Below are 20167 nucleotides of genomic sequence, written 5' to 3'. Positions count from 1 at the left end.
CCGTAAAGTGATACGAAAAAAATGGATGGACCGTGGATAAACCCATAAATAACGGTGGCGGCCGAGCTCGTGTCCCGTTGGGTAGCACCCCATCTTTATCTTCGTTTTACATACGACACGCTAAAATATCGCAGACACGAAAAAAAAAAGAAAAAAAAAGAAAAAAAAAAAAAAAAACAGAAAAAATCTCAGCTACTCCTGAAAACAAGAAATCCTCTCTCCGTCTCTCTCTCTGGAAAGAAAGCGAACAGACGCCATGGACGTTGCTTATTTCCACAACATCCCCTTCCCTTCTCCCATTCCCTCTTCTCCTTCTGTCTCTCCCTCTTCTCCTCGCTTTCGGTCTCTCTCCTTTCTATCAAGGGTTTCCATTTCGAATCCCTTCCTCAAAAATCCTAGCGATTCACCTGCATTTCGCCCGATCCTTCGACGGAATCTCTGCTCGGCCTGTGGCGGCGCTGATACGCTGGTCGCCGGACCGCAGAAAGAAGGGAATTTGCGCCCATTCGTTAGTGGCAACGGAGGAGGTGATGAAATCGGGGACTTGAAGTCCTGGATGCACAGCAAAGGGCTGCCACCTTGTAAGGTCGTTCTCAAGGAGAAGGCATCACATGACGAGAACCTCCGTCCGATTCATTATGTTGCTGCGAGCGAGGATCTTGATGTAATTGCCTAGCTGGTTTCTTTGTAGCTACTATTATTTTTAAAAATTTTCTTGCGGGTGAAATTTCAGTTTCCTTTTGCAGGCAGGGGATGTAGCATTCTCGGTTCCGAATTCGTTGGTAGTAACTCTCGAGAGGGTTTTGGGGAACGAAACGATTGGTGAGCCTTCTTCCTCTGTTGGTTAGTTATTTTATATAGTCGTGGCATTATTCAATGCTCTGGTTTTCTGCTTGTACAAGTGGAGTTAATTACTCCGAGACACGAGCCCTTTCAAATGGTGGCCTGTGAGCAGGCGGTAAGGAGGAATGTACAGTATCTGTTTATGTTTAGCTGTAAGGGGCCAGATATTCGATGTATGAGACTAATCTAGGATATTATTGATTCATGGGACGGCCATAATGGCCCATCATGTCAACGGTTTGGATCACTGAATCACCTCACTTGTAAAAACAAAATACTCAAGCAAACGGTTGATGCTCCTAGGTTGAGCAGTGTAGCAGACCTCTTTCTGAATTTGATCTGTTAGACTGTAACTGCATGATGTATCTCAATATGTTCCCTTTGAATCTTTTGATTTCTTTTGTTATTATTATTTTTAAAATTTTGGTTGTGTAATGATGATTGCATGCATTGCACCGTGTTGTTTGTTTGCAAGATAATGTATTGGCATTCTGGTGCTAAAAAAAATATCAATAGCAATTGCTAATTGCTGTTCGATGTGTATGAAAGTGGCGGACGGTGGATCATCCATTCCTCCATTGTCCATTTACATGGAAAGTGTAGGAGAAATTCATTTCATTTTTCGGCATATCATGGGTGATGGTGCCAGGTTCCTTTACAGGTGTCCTACTTGTGTGGCTGATGTATGTAAGAATGTTAAAATGAATGTAATTGGATGGGCCTCATGTATCTCAGATTTTGGCCAAAATGATTGGTCGTTCGTAGCTGGGTTGTAATTATTCTCGTATTATTGAGCTTTGTGCTCCTACTCCTAGTAATAGAATTTGTCATCTTAAAAAAAAAAAACGGTCTAGTGCGTGCCCAACATGATTCATGTTAATGGGTTCAAGGCCTGTTTGGATGTGCTGCCAAATTGGCGTTGGTTTCATTTTTCTCAAGTGTTTGGGGCAACTTTGGAAACAAAAATTGTGACCATTTCTCATAAATTTCACTGCTGATTTCCGCAAAGTATCCTGTCTACCATCGAAAGCAGGAACACTAAAAGAATAAAATGTTAGACACAACCTTAGCCATTGCAAATAGTATATTCTTGTAGTATTGAAAAGAAGGCATGGTTCACAGCCCCCTTCCCCTTCCAAGGATGATCAATTTTAATCCTCATTCTGTTACCACACCACAAGCTTTTTTGGATGCACCCCTATGGGAAAATTGAAGGGTTCCGAGGTCGTGATTGTCGCCATACGTTATCTATAGCCATTGTGCTAGTCCGTAGGGTATGCGCCTTACATCCACCTCGTCCATCCATTTTGAAAGCTCATCCAGGTCTGTGTGACCTTATGAACATGTTGGATCTCAAATAAACATCATGGTGGGCCCTAGGAAGGTTTCAATGGTGGGCATCACTGTCCCCACTGTTTTCTGTAGTGGGGTCCGCTTGGTTGTGTTTTCATACATGTCTTGATACATATATAAATGTTATGCATTATGTTTGAATATAGTTGCCTTAGTTCAATCAGACAATATATGCCTTAGGATCCTATACAAAGGAAACCTATTGTGTGCATTTTTTTTGAGATGTTATGATTTAAAAGTGTGTATTAAGGTCTTTTTTTTAACAATACCTGAAGTTTCATTGAAAAATTCAACCATTTTCCCAATGTTTCCCAATGTTTCCCAAAAAGTGTGATAAATTATGCGATACAAACGATATATCCCGTGCGTTAACCGATATGTATCTATATCCCAAGGGTGCGATACATTGCCCGATACCGATGTTTCAAACATTGCTGACAGGTACCTTTGCTATTGCTACACTACAAAAGACATTGTCTTATAAGCTATTCCAGATCAATGCTACTCGTCGCTACCGGCATAGGTTTAAACACTAGCTTCAACGGGCATACTTGTCTATCAAGGGTAACACATTTATTCTGTTCATCAGGATACAACTTGGCTCTCCAGTCTCCACACTTCCTCTGGCACATGAGACCATTGGCATTGTTGGAAACATAAGTTCCAACCGAGACAGCGTTGCGAGAAGCTATCTGATGGGATTAAACAACTTAGGTCAGTTATAGCTAAGAGATTAGCTCAACGCATCTCACAACTACATAGGGTTGACAGCTTCTTGGTGACATGGGCTATTTGACACTTTGCAACTACACAACTATTGACGCTTCGTTATATTGACTATCTTGAGTCCTGATGCTTTAGACATCTACATGATTGACTTCTTGATGTGGCACAACTACATGAGACACTTTATGCCCAACATTTACGAGAAGCGCTTGATGCCTGATAGTTAAATAAGTTTCCTTGGTGCTACATTTTAATGAGATTGACTCTCTGATCCCTACAACTACAGGTGCAAACATTCTAACATGCGCATCATGGCATTATATGCATGCATTGCACATGCATTCATTATTTGTATACTTCAATTTTCCCTTTTAATCAAGGGTTTTCCCCAAGTGATGTAAATAAGAGCTTGTGTATCTCACATCCCGGAATGTATTTTATTCCCAGATTAATGAAACCCTCCAAAGAGATTTTTGTGTTCAAATATTGTCTCATTACTAATATAAACAAAACAAAACTGAAGAAAGACAATTTGCAAACAATTCTAAGTTGTTTTGCCATTTCTGCATGGAAAAAAAATGTAATGTTGGTGAGTGGATGTGCTGAGGAAAAAAAGAGAGGATAAAGAGAGCTTGTAGCAAGCTGGATAGTCTCGTGGTATCTTTGATGTTGCTAGTTATGCTAAGATAATTCAACATGTGATATCACTGGAATCAGAAAAACCAATGAAACTATAGACCTATCCAAATTATCATAGAAACCTAATATGGAGATCTATTGAAATTTTATACATGGAGGAGGTCACAAAATAGAAGCCACAAACCACATCTTTCTTCTTGATAAATAAAGAAATTTATGAAATCAAAGACAGGTACATTGAAAGAACGGGTAGGCATTGCCCAATTCAAATGGAAAACTACTCACCTCATCCTTTGCTATGCATCCCCTTAAGTTGGCCTTCCTGGGAACATGACTACATCTCTAGCTAGATCTTAAATCTCCATGAGGATGATAACAAGTCTGTGGATACAAGCTTTTCCTTGAAGTCTAATAAATCACGTAAAGGAGCCCCCTTCCTCTCTAGCTTTTCTTGCATCGACGAGCAACAAATCTTTAAGCTTTTAATGACCCTCCTTTATCTTGCTTTGTTCGAGTCCATGTCACCAACAATCAAATGAGGTCTAGGTTAGGCCATGGTTGGGTAGTCTACAATTTGAGCAATTAGGCAAGGAGGAAATGGATTTGTTAGAAAAACCAGTAGGTGATGATGAAATTAAATAGACAATGTTAGAATTGGAGTGGGAGAAAGCCCCAGGGTCAGATGGTTTCCTCATGACCTTTTTCCTTTTCCAAATTTTGTGGGAAGAGGTGAAAGGTGGTTGCCTAGGAGTTTGTCTTTGAATTCTATGAAAAGACCAAGTTATGCAAGGGGCTTGGTGCATCTTTTCTTGCTGTAATCCCTATGAAAGGTGGCTGAAGCTTGAAGGTTTTTAGGACATCAATCCGTTTAATGGCTGATGCAGGACAATTAACCACTTGCTCTAAAAGCTCGAATTGTTAGAGTATGATGAATTAATTCCTTTATCTCATAGCTCAGACCCCACATCTCATGAGTTAGGACCTTGGCCGAACCCCCTCGTTGGTTCGTGGGCCCCAAATCACATGGGCCGCCCACCCCAAGTGTATCCCTGCATCCCACGGGCTACCCCACTCGAACCCGGTGTGAAATGCCCCTGCATTAATCACCCCCGGTGAGAAATCTCGAACACAAGACCTCCCCCGTGGGCCCCAAATCACATGGGTCACCCACCCCGAGTGTATCCTCGCATCCCACGGGCCACCCCACTCGAGCTCGGTTTGAAAATGCCCCTGCATTAATCACCCCCGGTGAGGAGTTTCGAACACGAGACCTCCCGCTCTGATACTAATTTGATGCAGGACAATTAACCACTTGCTCTAAAAGCTTGAACTGTTAGAGTATGACGAATTAATCCCTTTATCTCATAGCCCAGGCCCCACATCTCATGGGTTAGGACCTCGGCTGAACCCCCCCTCGTGGGCTCGTAGGCCTCAAATCACATAGGACGCCCACCCTGAGTGTGTCCCCACATTCCACGGGCTACCCTACTCGAGCCCGATGTGAAATGGCCCTGCATTAATCACCCTCGGTGAGGAGTCTCAAACACAAGACCCCCCCCCCCCCGAGTGTGTCCCCGCATCCCACGGGCTACCCCACTCGAGCCCAGTGTGAAAATGCCCCTGCATTAGTAGCCCCTATAATATCTTGGCTAAGATCTTTACGACAAGATTCTGTGAATGCTTGGAAATGTAATTTCTTTATCGCAATGGGTCTTCTTGCATGAATGACATATTTTGGATGGGGCTCTTGTGGCTCATGAATGCATTGATAGGGGTCCAAGGGAGTAATTTTTAAGCTCAACATTGAGAAAGCATATGACCATGTGGATATGAGTATTGACGATATTGTCGATACACAGTAAAAATATATGGGGAACAGTGCGATATTTAGTGATATCTGCGATATCTAGCGATATCGTGCGATATTATTGCTGATATCCAGAATTCCAGAGATTAAAGGGCATTATTGTATCATGTGAGTGTGATATTGATAATATCGGCCGATATTATTGATATTGTGATCCAACGAAAAGCTGCTAAGCTCTCCGAATAGGTTTCTCCCACTCAGTGGTTTCCGTACTTCCACCTCAATGGGAAGGCGTAGGTTGCAGCCATCAAGCTATGACTCGAATCATCCATTATTCTTCATCTGAATTCATAAATACTACGAAAGTAATACAAAAAATGGTTTCGTCTTTGTCGACTGCTTAAAAATAATTCTTTAGATACCCTTGATGTTCTCATCCTAGTTGTTGCTGTATTTCCAGCCAGCGCAGCCTTGTGCTTGTGGTGTCGCAGGTACTGGGTGGCATGACAAGTCACATCTGGTGTTAACATTATCTTGAATTTGTATCACAGAGTGTTGAAGCTGATTGCTTAGATTTTTTTATGGTGTGCATGGATTGATCATATACCGCCGTAATGTAAAAGTGTCATCATTACCGTTTTACGATGGTTGTTTATCCACGTAATTTGGTGGCCAAATGCAGGCGGAATACAAGACAAATAATAATTACAGTTTTACATCGTTTATTAGTGGAAATCCCATATCCAAACACACACATCAGTGCATTTTACCACAGTGATTTGACATTACAGTAATGTAATATTATCATCATTACAAGTTTATGACGCTTATCCAAAGACAGAAATCCTCAATCAAATTATCTGATTTCCATCTGACAGGTATTGTTATTTGTAATCATTACATTTTACATTACTTTACGGCGGTGTACGATCAATCCAAACATGCCCTTATGTTGTTTCCTCCTTTCAATCCCTGTATATACAACAGTGCTGATATTCGTTGCTTAAATTATGTATCTTATTTATAACAGTAAATTTTCATGCACACCATGGATTCACTCTTGGCATTTTTAGCTTCAGTAGTTAACGAGTGCATTTTAGGAATCTATGCATTGTAACTAATTGATGTTTGGGCACTGGGGTCCAGGAGTAACTGCTTTCCAGTTGTCTGAAAAGAATTTGGTATTGAAGCTCATTTGGTTGAACAGAATTCGATTTGATTAAAGAAAAAATATGCCTTGAAGTTTAACCTTTACCCTAGTGGTGATGCCTTCGAGACTGTTATTTTCAGTTCAGGGTTTCAAACTTCGCCTCTTACTGTTGGAAAAAAAACTTCTTTTATGCAGCGGAGTTGTTAACAACCAACAAATTATCAGAGTTGGCCTGCTTGGCATTGTATCTCATGTATGAAAAGAAGCAGGGGAAGAAGTCTTTCTGGCATCCATTTATTAGAGAGCTTGATCGCCAACGTGGAAGAGGGCAGCTTGCTGTTGAATCTCCACTTCTGTGGTCAGAAAGTGAATTGGCATACCTGACCGGCAGCCCTACAAGGGTAATATCTGATCTAGTGACCTGGACCTATCTGTGTTTATACTCCAGTTGCCACTTTCATTAATGTCAAATGAATGTAAAGTTCATCCTGTTACCATGCCATCCTTGTAAAATTTAAGTTGATTGTTGTGCTAAGTATTTTCTTTGTCACAATAATTCAGGCTGAAGTGCTTGAAAGGGATGAAGGGATCAAGAGAGAGTACAATGAGCTAGACACAGTTTGGTTTATGGCTGGTTCATTGTTTCAGGTTGCTTGCATATGAACCTTCAGTTGCTTTTGGAAATTACCTTTAAAAAAAAAAAAACTTTTCTTAACTGAAAAAGATTTAGGCATTTTTATTCCTTGACAATGCATTTGGGATTATAAAGCTCAAGATAACACTGCTAGCATGCTTTTTTTTTTTGCAGCAATATCCTTATGACATACCTACCGAGGCTTTTCCATTTGAGATCTTCAAACAAGCTTTTGTAGCAGTTCAGTCTTGTGTAGTGCATTTGCAGGTAATATCTTGCGTCTTTGCCTGTTCCTCTGTATTTTATGGATCTCTGAATGGAAATCTAAGATCAAGTATTTAACATCTTTCAATTAATTCATTCTTTTAAGGCATTCAAGATGTTCGTTGAGTCGCTGAACTTCTAATATAATATTATGTTCTGAAATTTTTTTGCAAATATGTCAAAGTTAAAACTTAATAATCGAGTCCATGTTCGGAGTGGTTATACACTGAAAATGATAAGGGAGTGTCTAATAGACTCCTCATCACATGTTTAATATACAATTGATCAAACTTTTTTTTTTTTCTTTTTCGAAAATTTAAATTAATTAATAAATACGATTTTAATCTACTAATTTTAATGCACTAATTCAGTACAAATAATGCTCTAATTTATAATATAATAGGTACTACATACATACATACAGTAAATAAAAGAAGTTCTACATACTCTACATAAGTTCTAAATTCTTTTATTATATAATAAATATTTTGAATTTTTATTTTCAGCGAGCTTTTTCCAATATTGTCCCATGAAATCCAAAAATCTCCTGAGAAATTTCCGAACTGAGAAATTGCCAATAATGTGATTTGTCACTATGCTTGGTGCGACTGCTATCACAAATGAGCTATGATCCCATGATCAGGCTTTAAGGATGATAATAACATTTGATTTTTGGAATTGAATTGAGCCTAGGGTGTCCCAAAATTAGATGGAATTGACACCATCATTGTACAAAGATTGCATGTCTCGATTCCCCATTTTGAATCAAAGTCTTTCCTTGGAAAAAAAAAGAAAAAAAATAAATAAAAAACCCTAACCTTTTTCCTTTCTTTTCCTCTTCTTCTTCTCTCTCTTCTTCTTCTTCTTCTTCTTCCTCTTCTCGGCCTGCTACGGCCCTGCTGCCGCTGCGGCTGCGGTCCTGCTGCGACTGCGGCTGCGGCTACGGCCTCCTCCTCCTCCTCCTTTTTCTTCTCTCTCCCTCTCTCCCTCTCTCTCTCTCTCTCTGTTCTTTCCCTCTTTCCCTCTTTTTTCTTCTCTTCTTTCCCTCTTTTTTCTTTTCGGTTTCCCTCTCTCCTTCCCCCTTTTTTTTTTTTTTGGGCAGCGTAAGCTGCTGTCGGTACGTGTCACGCTGAGACGAGCGCTGACACTCCTCGAGCTCCGAGTTGTACGAACGGTTCAAAGGAGATATAGTTTTATAGGCTCCACAGTGATGTATTTATTATATCCACACCGTTCATCTATTTTTAAATATTATTTTATAGCATTGCCTAAAAAATGAATCGTATCCAAAGATCGTCCGGACCACACCAAAAATAGCAGCGGAGGTGATGATTTTCACCGTTAAACAATTCGTAGGCCCACCGTAACATTTATTTTCTATCCAATCTGTTCATAAGGTCAAAAAGACCCGAATGAAGAGGAAAACCAAATTTCATATTGATCTAAAAGTCATGTGATCCCAAAAAAGTTTTCAATGGTAGACGTTCAATCCCCCATTGCTTTTTGAAGTGTGGTCCACTTGATAATTAGATCTGTATTATTTTTCGTGTCAAGTCTTAAGACAATCTCGTCAAATGAATGGACGGTTTAGATATAACACATTCATCATGCGTGGGACCCAAAAAACTTTGACATGTGTGCTACACTTCACAATCCAAGTCTCACCTAATTTGGGGCCATAAAAAATTGTACCAAAGACATATTAACTTAAAATTTACTAATTAAATTATAAACTGCAATTGCTAACTCACAATGCCAAAATCAAATTATTTGAATAGTTTTTAATTGTTATTTGGTGTACTCTTATTTTTTAAAATAGGGCCTTTTGGTTTTTTTCATGATTCACTATCCAATAAATGTCCACTAATACATAAGTGGGATAATGACAATAAATTGCATGAATTTGAGGCTAATTTGGGGCATAGATTGGTCATCCAAGTCAGCCCGAAATTGGCAACGCCATCTACCTGAATTTAATTTCATTTTTTTAAAGAACTACTAGGAGAAAGATATTAAATTGTTAAGTATATAAATTAGATATTTAGAAAATTAAATATATACATTTTATAGTCAAATTCAGGTTACTTGGTTCAAAAATTAATCAGACAGTCCGATACAGCTTCTCACCAAAGAGTGGACCGTTACACCACCATAAACATGTTCCAATTTATAAATGAATGCATATTTGGAATGCTTAGAATATTCCGGATTTAATACATATTTTTTTATATTTTTTTGGCAAAATTTTTTTTTTACGCCGTTACGGGCCGTTACGCCCCCGTATCGCCGTTACGACCCCGTATCCGTATCGGTTTTGGAGGTCACCGTTACGCCAACTGATACCGATACGGGACACCTTGATTGAGCCACTGAAAACTTTCTTTTTAGTGTTCAACATTTATCAACACAGCAATGATCAGAATCATTCATTCAGTGTAAATTTCTTACTGTGAGTTGTAAAGCATAATAACCCGATTCCGATCATCATGCCATTCCAGTACATGGGCCCAACTGGGGCGACACATACTGGTGAGCTTGAGTTGCAACATAAGCAAAACGAACTCAATCCGGAATTCTAGATGTTGCCTGAATGATGTCGTTTAAATGTATGACATGTATAATTCAAATGTGGTGATCTGACGACTCCCTTTGAAAAATTTCTTTTCTTGTTTTCCTATTTTTTGTGTCATTTATTGAGTTAGGTTTCATTGTTAAAGTTGAAGCCTTCTCATTCCTTTATTTCACAAGCTTGCCTACAAGCTCTCGGTGTGAAGGAAACTCATTCAAGTTGACTTCTTCATTACTTTCACCTTTTTCTATTTTTCCATTTTTATTTTTTGTAATAAGGTCATATGCCTTTGACCCATTCATGTTTTTTTTTGGTAATTTGATGAGTTTCCTTTCTTTTCGGGATGCAACTAATGTTCATTGCATGATGTTCATGTTGGCTATGGTATTTTTAAATAGTTATTATGTGCTGTTTATTGTTTCCTCAACTTATTATTTGTTGGGTCAGATTTTTTAAAGTTACTGTTGACTGGACCTAATTTGACAGCTTCCATTGAGGCAAGAAGGCCCTGGATTAGAATGAAAGAACTAGTTTGGATGCAAGAGCCATATCCAATTATTGAGGGAAACTCTTTTAATGCCATAAATTGGGCTTCATCGTTGGAATAATGCCTGTGGAGATTGCCATAAAAAATGTGGAATTAGGCAATAGGTGGAGGAAATTAGAGAGTTGAATGTTCTCTCGTTGTCGTTCATCCACATCCTTAGGGAAGGAAATGATGAAGTGGATGATTTGGTGAAATTGAAGTGGATGATTTGGCAAAACTAAGATGTAATCTCCAATTGATTTGGTGAAAATGAAGTGGATGATTTGGCAAAACTGAGATGTGATCTCCAATCACTTCTGGTTGGCGAATCTCTTCAACTGCTGTAAAATTGCATTATTTTGAATAAAACCTTAATTAATCCTTGAAAATGAATGTTGATTGGACCTAAACTGATATAATTCTTTTAGAATTTTATTTTATTATTTTCTCATTCTTTTGTGATTATTAATTTATTTTGTATGGAATTGTCCCCATGTTTTATATTTTGAACGGCCTTTCCTGGCTTTTGAGGACACTTTGACACTTGGTACCTGTTGCACATGTCCAGTAACACTGGTTGTACCTTCAATTAGCATGAAATTGATAATTTTGTTGGTGTAAATGCAACTATCTCTACTATATATAACGAGAGTTGCCAGGGAAAAAAAAATGCGCACTAAGCGAAGTTCTCCATGAAAGGTCTACATTTTATGACCACTTCTTCTCTGCTCTCTCCCACATGGCCACGTCTTGCAAACAATTGCTTCTCTCTCTAAATTCATTGCACACGCCATATCTACTGGTCACAATAATTGATTTGACACATTGCTATTTGGAACAACAATGGGTATCAAATGGGTGTGGCTTTTACATGAGGAAGGGAGGGTAATGCAGAAAAAAGAAATGAAAAGAAGGGAATGGGAAAGAGAGAAAAGGATGAGGTACTTACCATTCTGAATTGACTGGGTAACATAGAGAAATTTATGGTTGAAATCGAGATAGCCACCATGCTGGTTAGTCAAATCTTCTTCCAGTTTCGTAAAATGAGCAGTTTATCTTTTTTCATCAGGAAGGCATGGGTGTTATCTACTTCTGTTTTTCTTTTGATCAATAGAGTATCTAGTTTTACAAAGCATATGATTGATCATTTACTCTGGTGGATCAGAAAGTCAGCTTGGCTCGGAGATTTGCTTTAGTTCCTCTAGGGCCCCCATTACTGGCTTACAAAAGCAACTGCAAGGCAATGCTGGCTGCTACAGATGGTGCTGTTCAACTGGTGGTGGATCGGCCTTATAAAGCTGGGGAATCAATTGTTGTCTGGTATCTTATTTACCTAAAATCATAGAAATTTCTTACTAGTCTATAATTTGGAGTTGTTCTTGCACTCCTCATGTTGTGCTTGTGGTTACTGTTGCTGAGAATGTACTCTATGGGTTTTATATCCACATCTTAAAATTGATAGATTATATAGGTGCGGGCCGCAACCAAATTCAAGGTTGCTTCTGAACTATGGATTTGTAGACGAAGATAATCCTTACGACCGTATAGTGGTAGAGGTGAAATCTTTGTTCTCTGGACTCGTATATGCAAATTAACTACTTTTTGCACTTGCAATTTAATTACTTTGTTGTATATGGGTTTCTTGATCCAGGCATTAATTACTGTCCTATATGGTTTCTTGATGCAGGCATCACTGAATACTGAGGATCCTCAATATCAGGACAAGAGAATGGTTGCTCAAAGAAATGGAAAATTAGCCGTCCAAGTTTTTCATGTATGGAAATCAAATCCATCACCAGCATGTTTGTTCATCTATGGTTATGACAGTTTTCTCCCAACATCATATTATGCCCCTTCTGCAGGTGTATGTGGGAAGAGAAAAGGAAGCTGTCTCAGATATGCTTCCTTATCTACGATTAGGCTATGTTTCGGATCCAGCTGAGATGCAATCAGTTATTTCTTCGCAAGGCCCCATATGTCCTGTAAGTCTATCTTTTTCTATCTCTCTATCTATCCATCTATCCTTCTTTCTTTATTTCTTTGTTTCTTTTCTGTGTTTTTTGTTTCTTTTTATTTTTTTATTTTTTTTATTTTTTGAGAATGATCCTGTAAGTGCAACTTAACTAAACTTTTCATGAATTGTTTGAACGATTAAATGGTTAGATACGAATATTTTGTGAATCCTGTTAAATGAATGAGAACGTATCTTCCATACACGCAGGTAATGTCATATTTTTCTCATGCAGGTAATGTCATATTTTTCTTTCCATCGGTTAAAGAGTTGACAAATCAGACAGCAGGCAGTGCAATTCCAATACAACGCTAAGCCATTATATCTTCTGGGCAATAAACATCGAGTTTCATTCAATGGATGGTTTCAGGCTACTAAAGTGAGTAGGCTGAGCAGAGAAAGTCACTAGTTATGAAGCTCCTACCAAAATAACCAATAAATAACAGGAAACTTCCACTGAGCTATGGGCAACATTGCTACTTGGTGAGTTTCGTAGAGTCTTTTCTGTCACCCATGGTAATTAAGTCAATAGCTTATTAGCCATTTGGAAATGATGCATCCTAGGTATAATTAAGGAGTAAATGAGAACAAGCCGCAAAGAGAATGGAAGGTTTGGGGATTCTCTTCAGCCATTTGAGCGAGGAGAACCATCGGAAGGAAGCCATCATCAACAGGATTGCTCCACGAATTTCGAGCAAGACGAGGGCATTGCTTTAACCACTGAGGATCTCGAGATCAATGATAGAACTGATTATCATCAGCTGAAAACGGGTGCGATAGGGGAGGGCAGAAGCGAATATCGCGACCCGGGGGAGAGGAACTGTCCGGACTCTGGAGACTCCAACTCGGGAATGGACTCAAGGGGGAAAAGGTCAGCTGGTGAAGGGAGGAAAAGGTTTGCTGGGAAATCCCTTGGAGGAACTCCCGACCCTCTTCGTTAAAGGGTTTCCTGTTGGATGGCTCCTTGTAAACTTTGAGAGGGTTTTCGGGAGGGCGGGTGTAGTGCGTGAGGCGGTGATCCCACGCATTAAAGGGTCTAGAGCTTCGAGAGGCTTTGCATTCGTTCAGATGAAATTGGAAGATGAGATGATGAGAGCGATTGATATGCTTCATGAAGAAAGTTTTGGGGGCAAGAAGCTGTTAGTGTAGCAAGCTAAGTTCGTCTCGACGTTGCCAACAGAGAAGCAAAAGCCAAGGGACTGACGGAGGGAAAGGTTCCCGAGCAGAAGGGTCGATGATCGGAAGATAGACGGCCATATCCTACGATTAAGGGTCACGGTAGCTGCTTTGCTGGTGTCAATGCAGAGCGAAAAACCTTAAACTTCAAAGACGCCCTAGTTGGGGGGGGGTGGTTCGGGGGAACCTCCTCAGACCTCGATTAGGGCTCATCATGGGGAGACAAACCCTTCTCAAGCTCTGAGAAATTGGATATGGAAGGAAGCTTCTTCAGGTATGGAGGTTCACGCCGACTCGACAATGGTGGAAAACATGAAGCAACACCTCTAATGGTTGGTGGTCACAGGCATGAAGGGGTTGCGATGTCTCAAGTGCGATTATGGATTAAGGCATGCCGCCGGTTGGACAAATGGGAATATTGTATCAAACCACTGAATGCCAAGGAGCTCTGGATCTCTCTCAAGCCGGGGACGAACCTTTACCTTCTGGTGGAAGCTGGACAAAGGTTTAATGATGGACCAATTTTATCCGTTTGTAAGTGGGAAGATTGGTCGTCTTTTGGTTCTATATTGGGATGGTATTTGGTACGGGGAATCCCTCTAGAGCTTTGGAACAAGGAGGGTTTTCACTCTGATAGGTGAATGCCTGGCAGAAGTTCTAGTAATTGATGAAGCTTTTGAGGCCGGTGAAGATATAAGTGTGGCCCGCCTCTGCATAAGAAGAAACAGAGCTTCGAATGCCATGGAGTGTGTCAAGCTTTGGATAGGTGGTTCTTGCCTATCTTTTAAGGTGGAGAGGGAGATGGCTTGGAGAGTTCCTAGCCACTGGGGGGATATACGGAAATGCAGGGAGGGTTTCTGACAGGTTCTACTTGCTGAGGCTTCGGAAGGGATGAAGGAGTACCCCTTCAGTGGTCCAACGATTCTTCACAACAAGGAGCGCCCTCATCCTTTCATCAAGATTGGGTATTCTGTGGGAGTAGGTGGAATGCAACGCACACAGTTAGTAGACTACATGGCGTCAGGAGAGAGCTCGCATGCGGAGGGGTCATTTTTTGTGTGTGAAGGTTGGGGCCAAAGCTGTAGGGTCGGAACAAGTTCGGGCAGAAGCTGCAGGGCTGGAATAGGTTTGGGCTTATTTGAATTTGGTTGGGGGCTGAACCTCACATTCTAACCCTGTTGCGGCAACGCGGCTTTCCCAAGCCCAAAGCTGTTGCCTTGAGATAGACAATGAGTCAGGGAGACACCCGGATGGCGACATGTGGGGCTCCCTTGGATCATGGTTCTGGAAAGATGGACATCATCAATGACTCGTGTGGGGCTCGCATGAGTGAAGCAACTCTTCATGACACCGGCAGAGAATTGGCACGTGTCAACTGCCTTGGCTTTAGCTGCAACATGTGATCTCGTTGAGAGTCACGCATCCTTAGACCCAGGCCCCGATCAGTCCCTCATTTCCTCATAGAGGCACTTCACTCTACCGTATACTAGGGGAGCCTCAAGAGTTATTTTGCTTAAACGAGACTTCTTTGTTTCTCCATCAAAACCCTTGTTGGGCGATAACAGCGATGAAGGCTCTTCTTAGCACAAGCAGATGGTGAACGCAGAGGAGCGGGAGCATGAAGACGAGTTAGGCGACTCAAGCAACATTGAGAGGGATCTTGAAGAGGAGTTGAGAGCCTTGACGTTAGCCCAACCTCTTATTGCTGCTTAAAGGGAGACAACCATGGTGTCTGGTGATATCCTGGAAATCCTCGATGTTATGCCTCTTTAGGTTACAATGGCCACAAGGGACCCTTTTGTTGCTGAGGAGACCCAACATATGGAAGAAGCGACAACAAGCAACGGAGTTGTACTCACCAATTCATGGTCGAAGGAGGAAATTGATTAGACCAAGGATGTTATTAATCAGGTGGGGAAGAAAATTGGGTTATCCTTCCATGCTTGTGATGACGATGCGGTGGCCTTGTTCCATTTCATCGAACAAAGAGAAGGGTTGGCAACCAGTCTCACATCGAAGCGTAACCCCAGAAGCTAAAGAGAATTGCTACGTCTAGAGAGCTCAGTGTCACGATGAGGATCTTATTGTGGAACGTTAGGGGCTTGGGGAGTAGAGATAAACGGCTTAAGGTCAGGGCACTGTGCAACAAGGCAAAGAGAGAGATTATTACTATCAAGAGACCAAGCTTGTCTCTTTCGACAAATTTGTTTTGAATTCAATGTTGGGGCTAAAGTCGAAGGATTTTATTTGTAAGGATGTTGTGGGGTCTTTTGGCAGGATTCTGGTAGCCTAGAATTCGAGCAGGTTGAGGATAGAGGACAACTGGATTGGTGAGTTTTCTGTCTTAGTAGTGTTCATTGATTCGTCTGTGGGTTTCAAATGGATTTTCTTGTCGGTGTATGGCCCTTGCCAAGTTGGGGATCAATCTTTCTCTCGGAAAGAGTTGCTTGCGATCCCTTCGAAATGGGCCTTGCCTTTGTGTATTGGGGGGGACTTCACCGTTCTGCGTTTTTCGTCTGAAAAGTCTCAGGGATCTCGGCAGACCAGAAGTTTGAGAGATTTCAATTCCTGGATACAGAGTTGTAATTTTATCGACATTCTATTGTCTGGGGCTAAGTTCACGTGGTCGAAGGGTCAAAGCGTGCCTATTTCCTCTCGTTGGACAGGTTCTTCATGTCCCTGATTGGTTGAACATGTTTCCAATACTCCAGTCTTCGGTGTTGCCAAGACCGGTTTCCGATCATAAGCCAATCCTTCTCTAGGATGAGATGGACAATTGGGGCCCAAAGTCTTTCAAGTTTGAATTGAGTTGGCTGGAAGTGGAGGGTTTCTGTGGAATGGTGCAGTGGTGGCTCTTTCTTGAAGTGGAAGGGCCGGCACTAGGGTTGGGAATTCATAGAAAGCTGAAAATCATCAAAGAAAAGCTGAAAATATGGAGCAAAGAAGTTTTAGGAGCAAGAGAAGCTGAATTATTTAGGTTGTGGGACGATCTTCATGCTTTGGACCTTGTGGAAGAGAGCAAAGTCCTCTCCTCAGAGGAGAAAGAAAGGAGAGCTGCCTTGTCAAATGCTTATTCGAAAATTCTTAAGGAAGAAGAAATAAAATGGAGACAAAGGTCGAAGGTAGTGTGGCTCAAAGAAGGGGGCAAAAATATGAAATTCTTCCACGGATGGCTTCGACTAGAGCGTGGGTTAACTGGATCAACTCCTTGCTCGTGAATGTGGTTAGATTGGAGTAGAAGGACCGGGTTTGCAATGCCATCGTTGATTTTTACAACAAGTTGCTGAGCAAGGAGCAGTGGGCAAGACCCAGGTTGGACTTCATGTCAAAAGCTTATCTTCCGAGGATGTGGAGCAGCTGAAGGCCCTAATTTCAGAGGGAGAAATTGAGGCGGCGGTCTTTGTGTTGGGTGGCGATAAAGCCCCAAGACCCAACAATTTTCCTCTTGCTTCTTTCAAGTTTTTTGGAAAGTGATCAAGAAGGATGTTGCCGAATTTGTTAAGGACTTTCCTAATGATGGAAGTTTGCCTCATCTCCTTGGTGCCTCCTTCATAGCCATTATTATGAAGATTGAGGGTGCGGAGAGTTTGAAGAACTTTCAGCCGATTAGTCTCTTAGGTATCCTGTACAAAATTGTGGTGAAGGTATTAGCTACGAGATTTAGGAAGGTTATTCCCACCATTATTTCTCCCAATCAAGGAGCTTTTGTCGGAGCGAGGCAGATCATGGACATTGCTCTTTTCACTCACGAATGCGCCAATTCATGATACAAGGCTAGGATGCTGGGTTTGGTTTGCAAGCTCGATGTGGAGAAGGCTTATGACCATGTAGATTGGGACTTCTCGACTACATGTTGAGCAGGATGGGTTGTGGTCCTAGGTGGGAAGGTGGATCCATATTTGCATTCGATCTCCCTCTTTTTTGGTGCTTGTGAATGGCTCCCCCAAAGTCTTTTTTGAGCCATTTAGGGGTATTCGTCAAGGTGATCCGTTGTCTCCATATTTGTTTCCTGTGTTGCAGAAGCCCTTAGTTGCATGTTGGCCAAGAGCCAAGAGCCAAGAGGAGGGCTTGATCCCTGGTTTCAGGACGGACGCCTCGGGGGATCGGGTTTCGCATCTTCAGTTCGCTGATGATATGATCATCTTCTATGAAGTAGATCCGATAATGATTGCAGACCTGCAAAAAGTGATCATATGTTTCTAGGTGGTTTCTAGTTTGAAGATTAATGTTGCCAAGAGTGAAATGTTGGGCATCCATGTCTCCAAGGAGTCGCTAGCTGCCCTGGTGGAATCTTTCGGGTGTAAGGCTGGTTCTTTTTCATCTTCTTATTTGGGCCTCCCGTTTTGCATAGGGAAGCCAACTAAGCACTTATGGGACAAGGGAATAGAAAGGATTGACGATAAGTTGTTGAAGTGGAAAAGCAGAGCCCCGTCTCTTGGAGGACGCTTAATTTTGATAAAAACAACCTTCTCCAACATGTCGTTCTATTTCATGTCTCTTTTCAAATGCCCTTGGTCGGTTTGCGCTAGATTGAACAAGTTGAGGAGGGACTTTCTTTGGCAAGGGAATGAAGAGGGATCCAAATTTCACCCCCTTTGTTGGGAGGAGTTGTGTAAGCCAATTTCTCAGGGTGGCACTGGGTTGCGGGTCCCAATGTTCAAAATATCGGTATCACGTTACGTATTGCATCCTTGGGATATAGATACATATCGGTTATCACATGGGATATATCGTTTTTATCGGGTAATTTATCACACTTTTTGGGAAACATTACGAAAATGGTTGAATTTTTCAATGAAACTTCAGGGATTGTTAAAAAAGACCTTAATACACACTTTTAAATAATAACATCTCAAAAAGGAAGTGCACATAATAGGTTTCCTTTGTATCCTAAGCTATGCGTTGTTTGATTGAACTAATGCAACTATATTCAAATTGAATGCATAACATTTAGAGTGTATGTGATGATCATTTCATCAAACACTCCTAAATACTTCGAAATTAGTCTCAATTGACAACTGGTTGAAGGAAAATTTTGAAAAAAAATAATATTTTAATAATTTTAATTAAAAAATGATTTTTATTTTTCAAAAATTGACAAGGACTTGACAAATCAATAGATCAACCCTCATACGCACTTGATTTCATGTCTGGAGCACAACATTGCAAGCGATTTGGGAGAAATTGGGAAAATTTTGAAATTTTCCTAATTTTCCCCAAATTGGACGAACTACACAAATTTTGAAATTAGAGTGTATGTGATGATCATTTCATCAAATACTCCTAAATACTTTGAAATTAGTCTAAATTGATAGTTGGTTGAAGGAAATTTTCGAAAAAAAACATGAAGAACCAATGGATATCGAAATAAAAGCTCCAACTCCATGATTTTTCATGCATAACACGAAGAACCAATGGATTTTTATAACCATTTAACACTTATTTCACATAATTTCAATAAAAAAAGGATCGAAAATTGAAAATGCTCACTGGATCAAACGTGTGGGATATATCGACACTACATGTGCATTTTGTATCGCACAGGTGGGATACAAGACATATTGTGGGATATCAGTCGATATCATTGATATTTAAAACATTGGTAGGACCTTCACACAATGATTATTGCTCTCTTTGGTAAATGGATGTGGCAGTTTGGGACTAAGCGAGACAACTTTGATAGCATCTAAGTATGGTCTTGAGGATGGAGGATGGGAAACCAAAAGGTCCTCAACCTATAGAGCTTCCCACGTTTGGAAAGTGGTGCTGTCAATTAGAGACGAGTTTCTCAAAGGAATTTCCTATTGATTGGGTGGCGGGTCTAACATTAGATTTTGGGAAGATCCTTGGTACGTGGATTCTCCTCTCTATCTTGATTTCCCAAATCTTGTGTGGGTGGCGCTGATTGCGGGGTTAAGGGTGGTAGATTGTTACTCTTGGGAGGGGTCTCAAGTTTGTTGGACCCCCAGATTTCGGAGGAGTTTGACGAACGTGGAGGCGGATGAGTTTCTTTTTGTTTTGGCTAGATTATTGTTTGTAGTCCCCTTGGAAGAGGCAATTTCTTGGGTTTGGAAAGTGCACCCTTCAGGGGTCTTCTTGGTTAGATCCTTTTATAACCTTCTTTGGCCTCCTGAAATTCCGCAACAAGAAGGTTACAGCTTCCATTTCTGGTCCCATGGAATGTCGTCTAGGGTGGCAACTTTTACGTGGTTGGTGGGCACGCGGAGAGTGCTAACTACAAACAACCTCAAAAGAAGATCCATGGTCATCCCGATTATATGTGGGTTGTGCTGTTGCGATGTCGAATCCATTGACGATCTTTTCATCTTCTGCCTCTTCACCAACTAGTAAGGTTTGGGATTACGTTCTTTCCTTCTTAGAGGTGTAGTGGGTCACACTGTCTTCTGTTAGGGTTCTTCTTTGGGCATGGCATGGATGCTATAACGAGAGGTTTGGGAGGGAAAGATGG

At 40.9% G+C, this 20167-nt stretch overlaps 1 protein-coding gene across 5 annotated transcripts in view; it reads left to right on the top strand.

The window, feature by feature from the left end:
* The first annotated feature begins 207 nt into the window (after nt 1-207).
* LOC131239963 (uncharacterized) overlaps nt 208-20167 on the top strand; it is a 43291-nt gene continuing 23331 nt past the window's right edge. For 2 of the 5 annotated variants that reach the window (XM_058237934.1, XM_058237935.1), the window contains exons 1-9: nt 209-664; nt 747-822; nt 6714-6919; nt 7080-7166; nt 7327-7419; nt 11677-11831; nt 11983-12067; nt 12199-12285; nt 12374-12493. In XM_058237934.1, the coding sequence (XP_058093917.1) occupies nt 257-664; nt 747-822; nt 6714-6919; nt 7080-7166; nt 7327-7419; nt 11677-11831; nt 11983-12067; nt 12199-12285; nt 12374-12493 (1317 nt within the window). In that variant the 5' untranslated portion in view covers nt 209-256. Of the gene's footprint in view, nt 665-746; nt 823-6713; nt 6920-7079; nt 7167-7326; nt 7420-11676; nt 11832-11982; nt 12068-12198; nt 12286-12373; nt 12494-12757; nt 12915-20167 lie in introns of those variants that run through there. The other 3 variants (XM_058237932.1, XM_058237933.1, XM_058237936.1) reach the window with 2 other exon arrangements.

Source organism: Magnolia sinica, chromosome 3 (assembly GCF_029962835.1).
Source record: "Magnolia sinica isolate HGM2019 chromosome 3, MsV1, whole genome shotgun sequence".
Classification (NCBI taxonomy): domain Eukaryota; kingdom Viridiplantae; phylum Streptophyta; class Magnoliopsida; order Magnoliales; family Magnoliaceae; genus Magnolia; species Magnolia sinica.
This window is presented reverse-complemented; position numbering and strand designations above follow the sequence as displayed.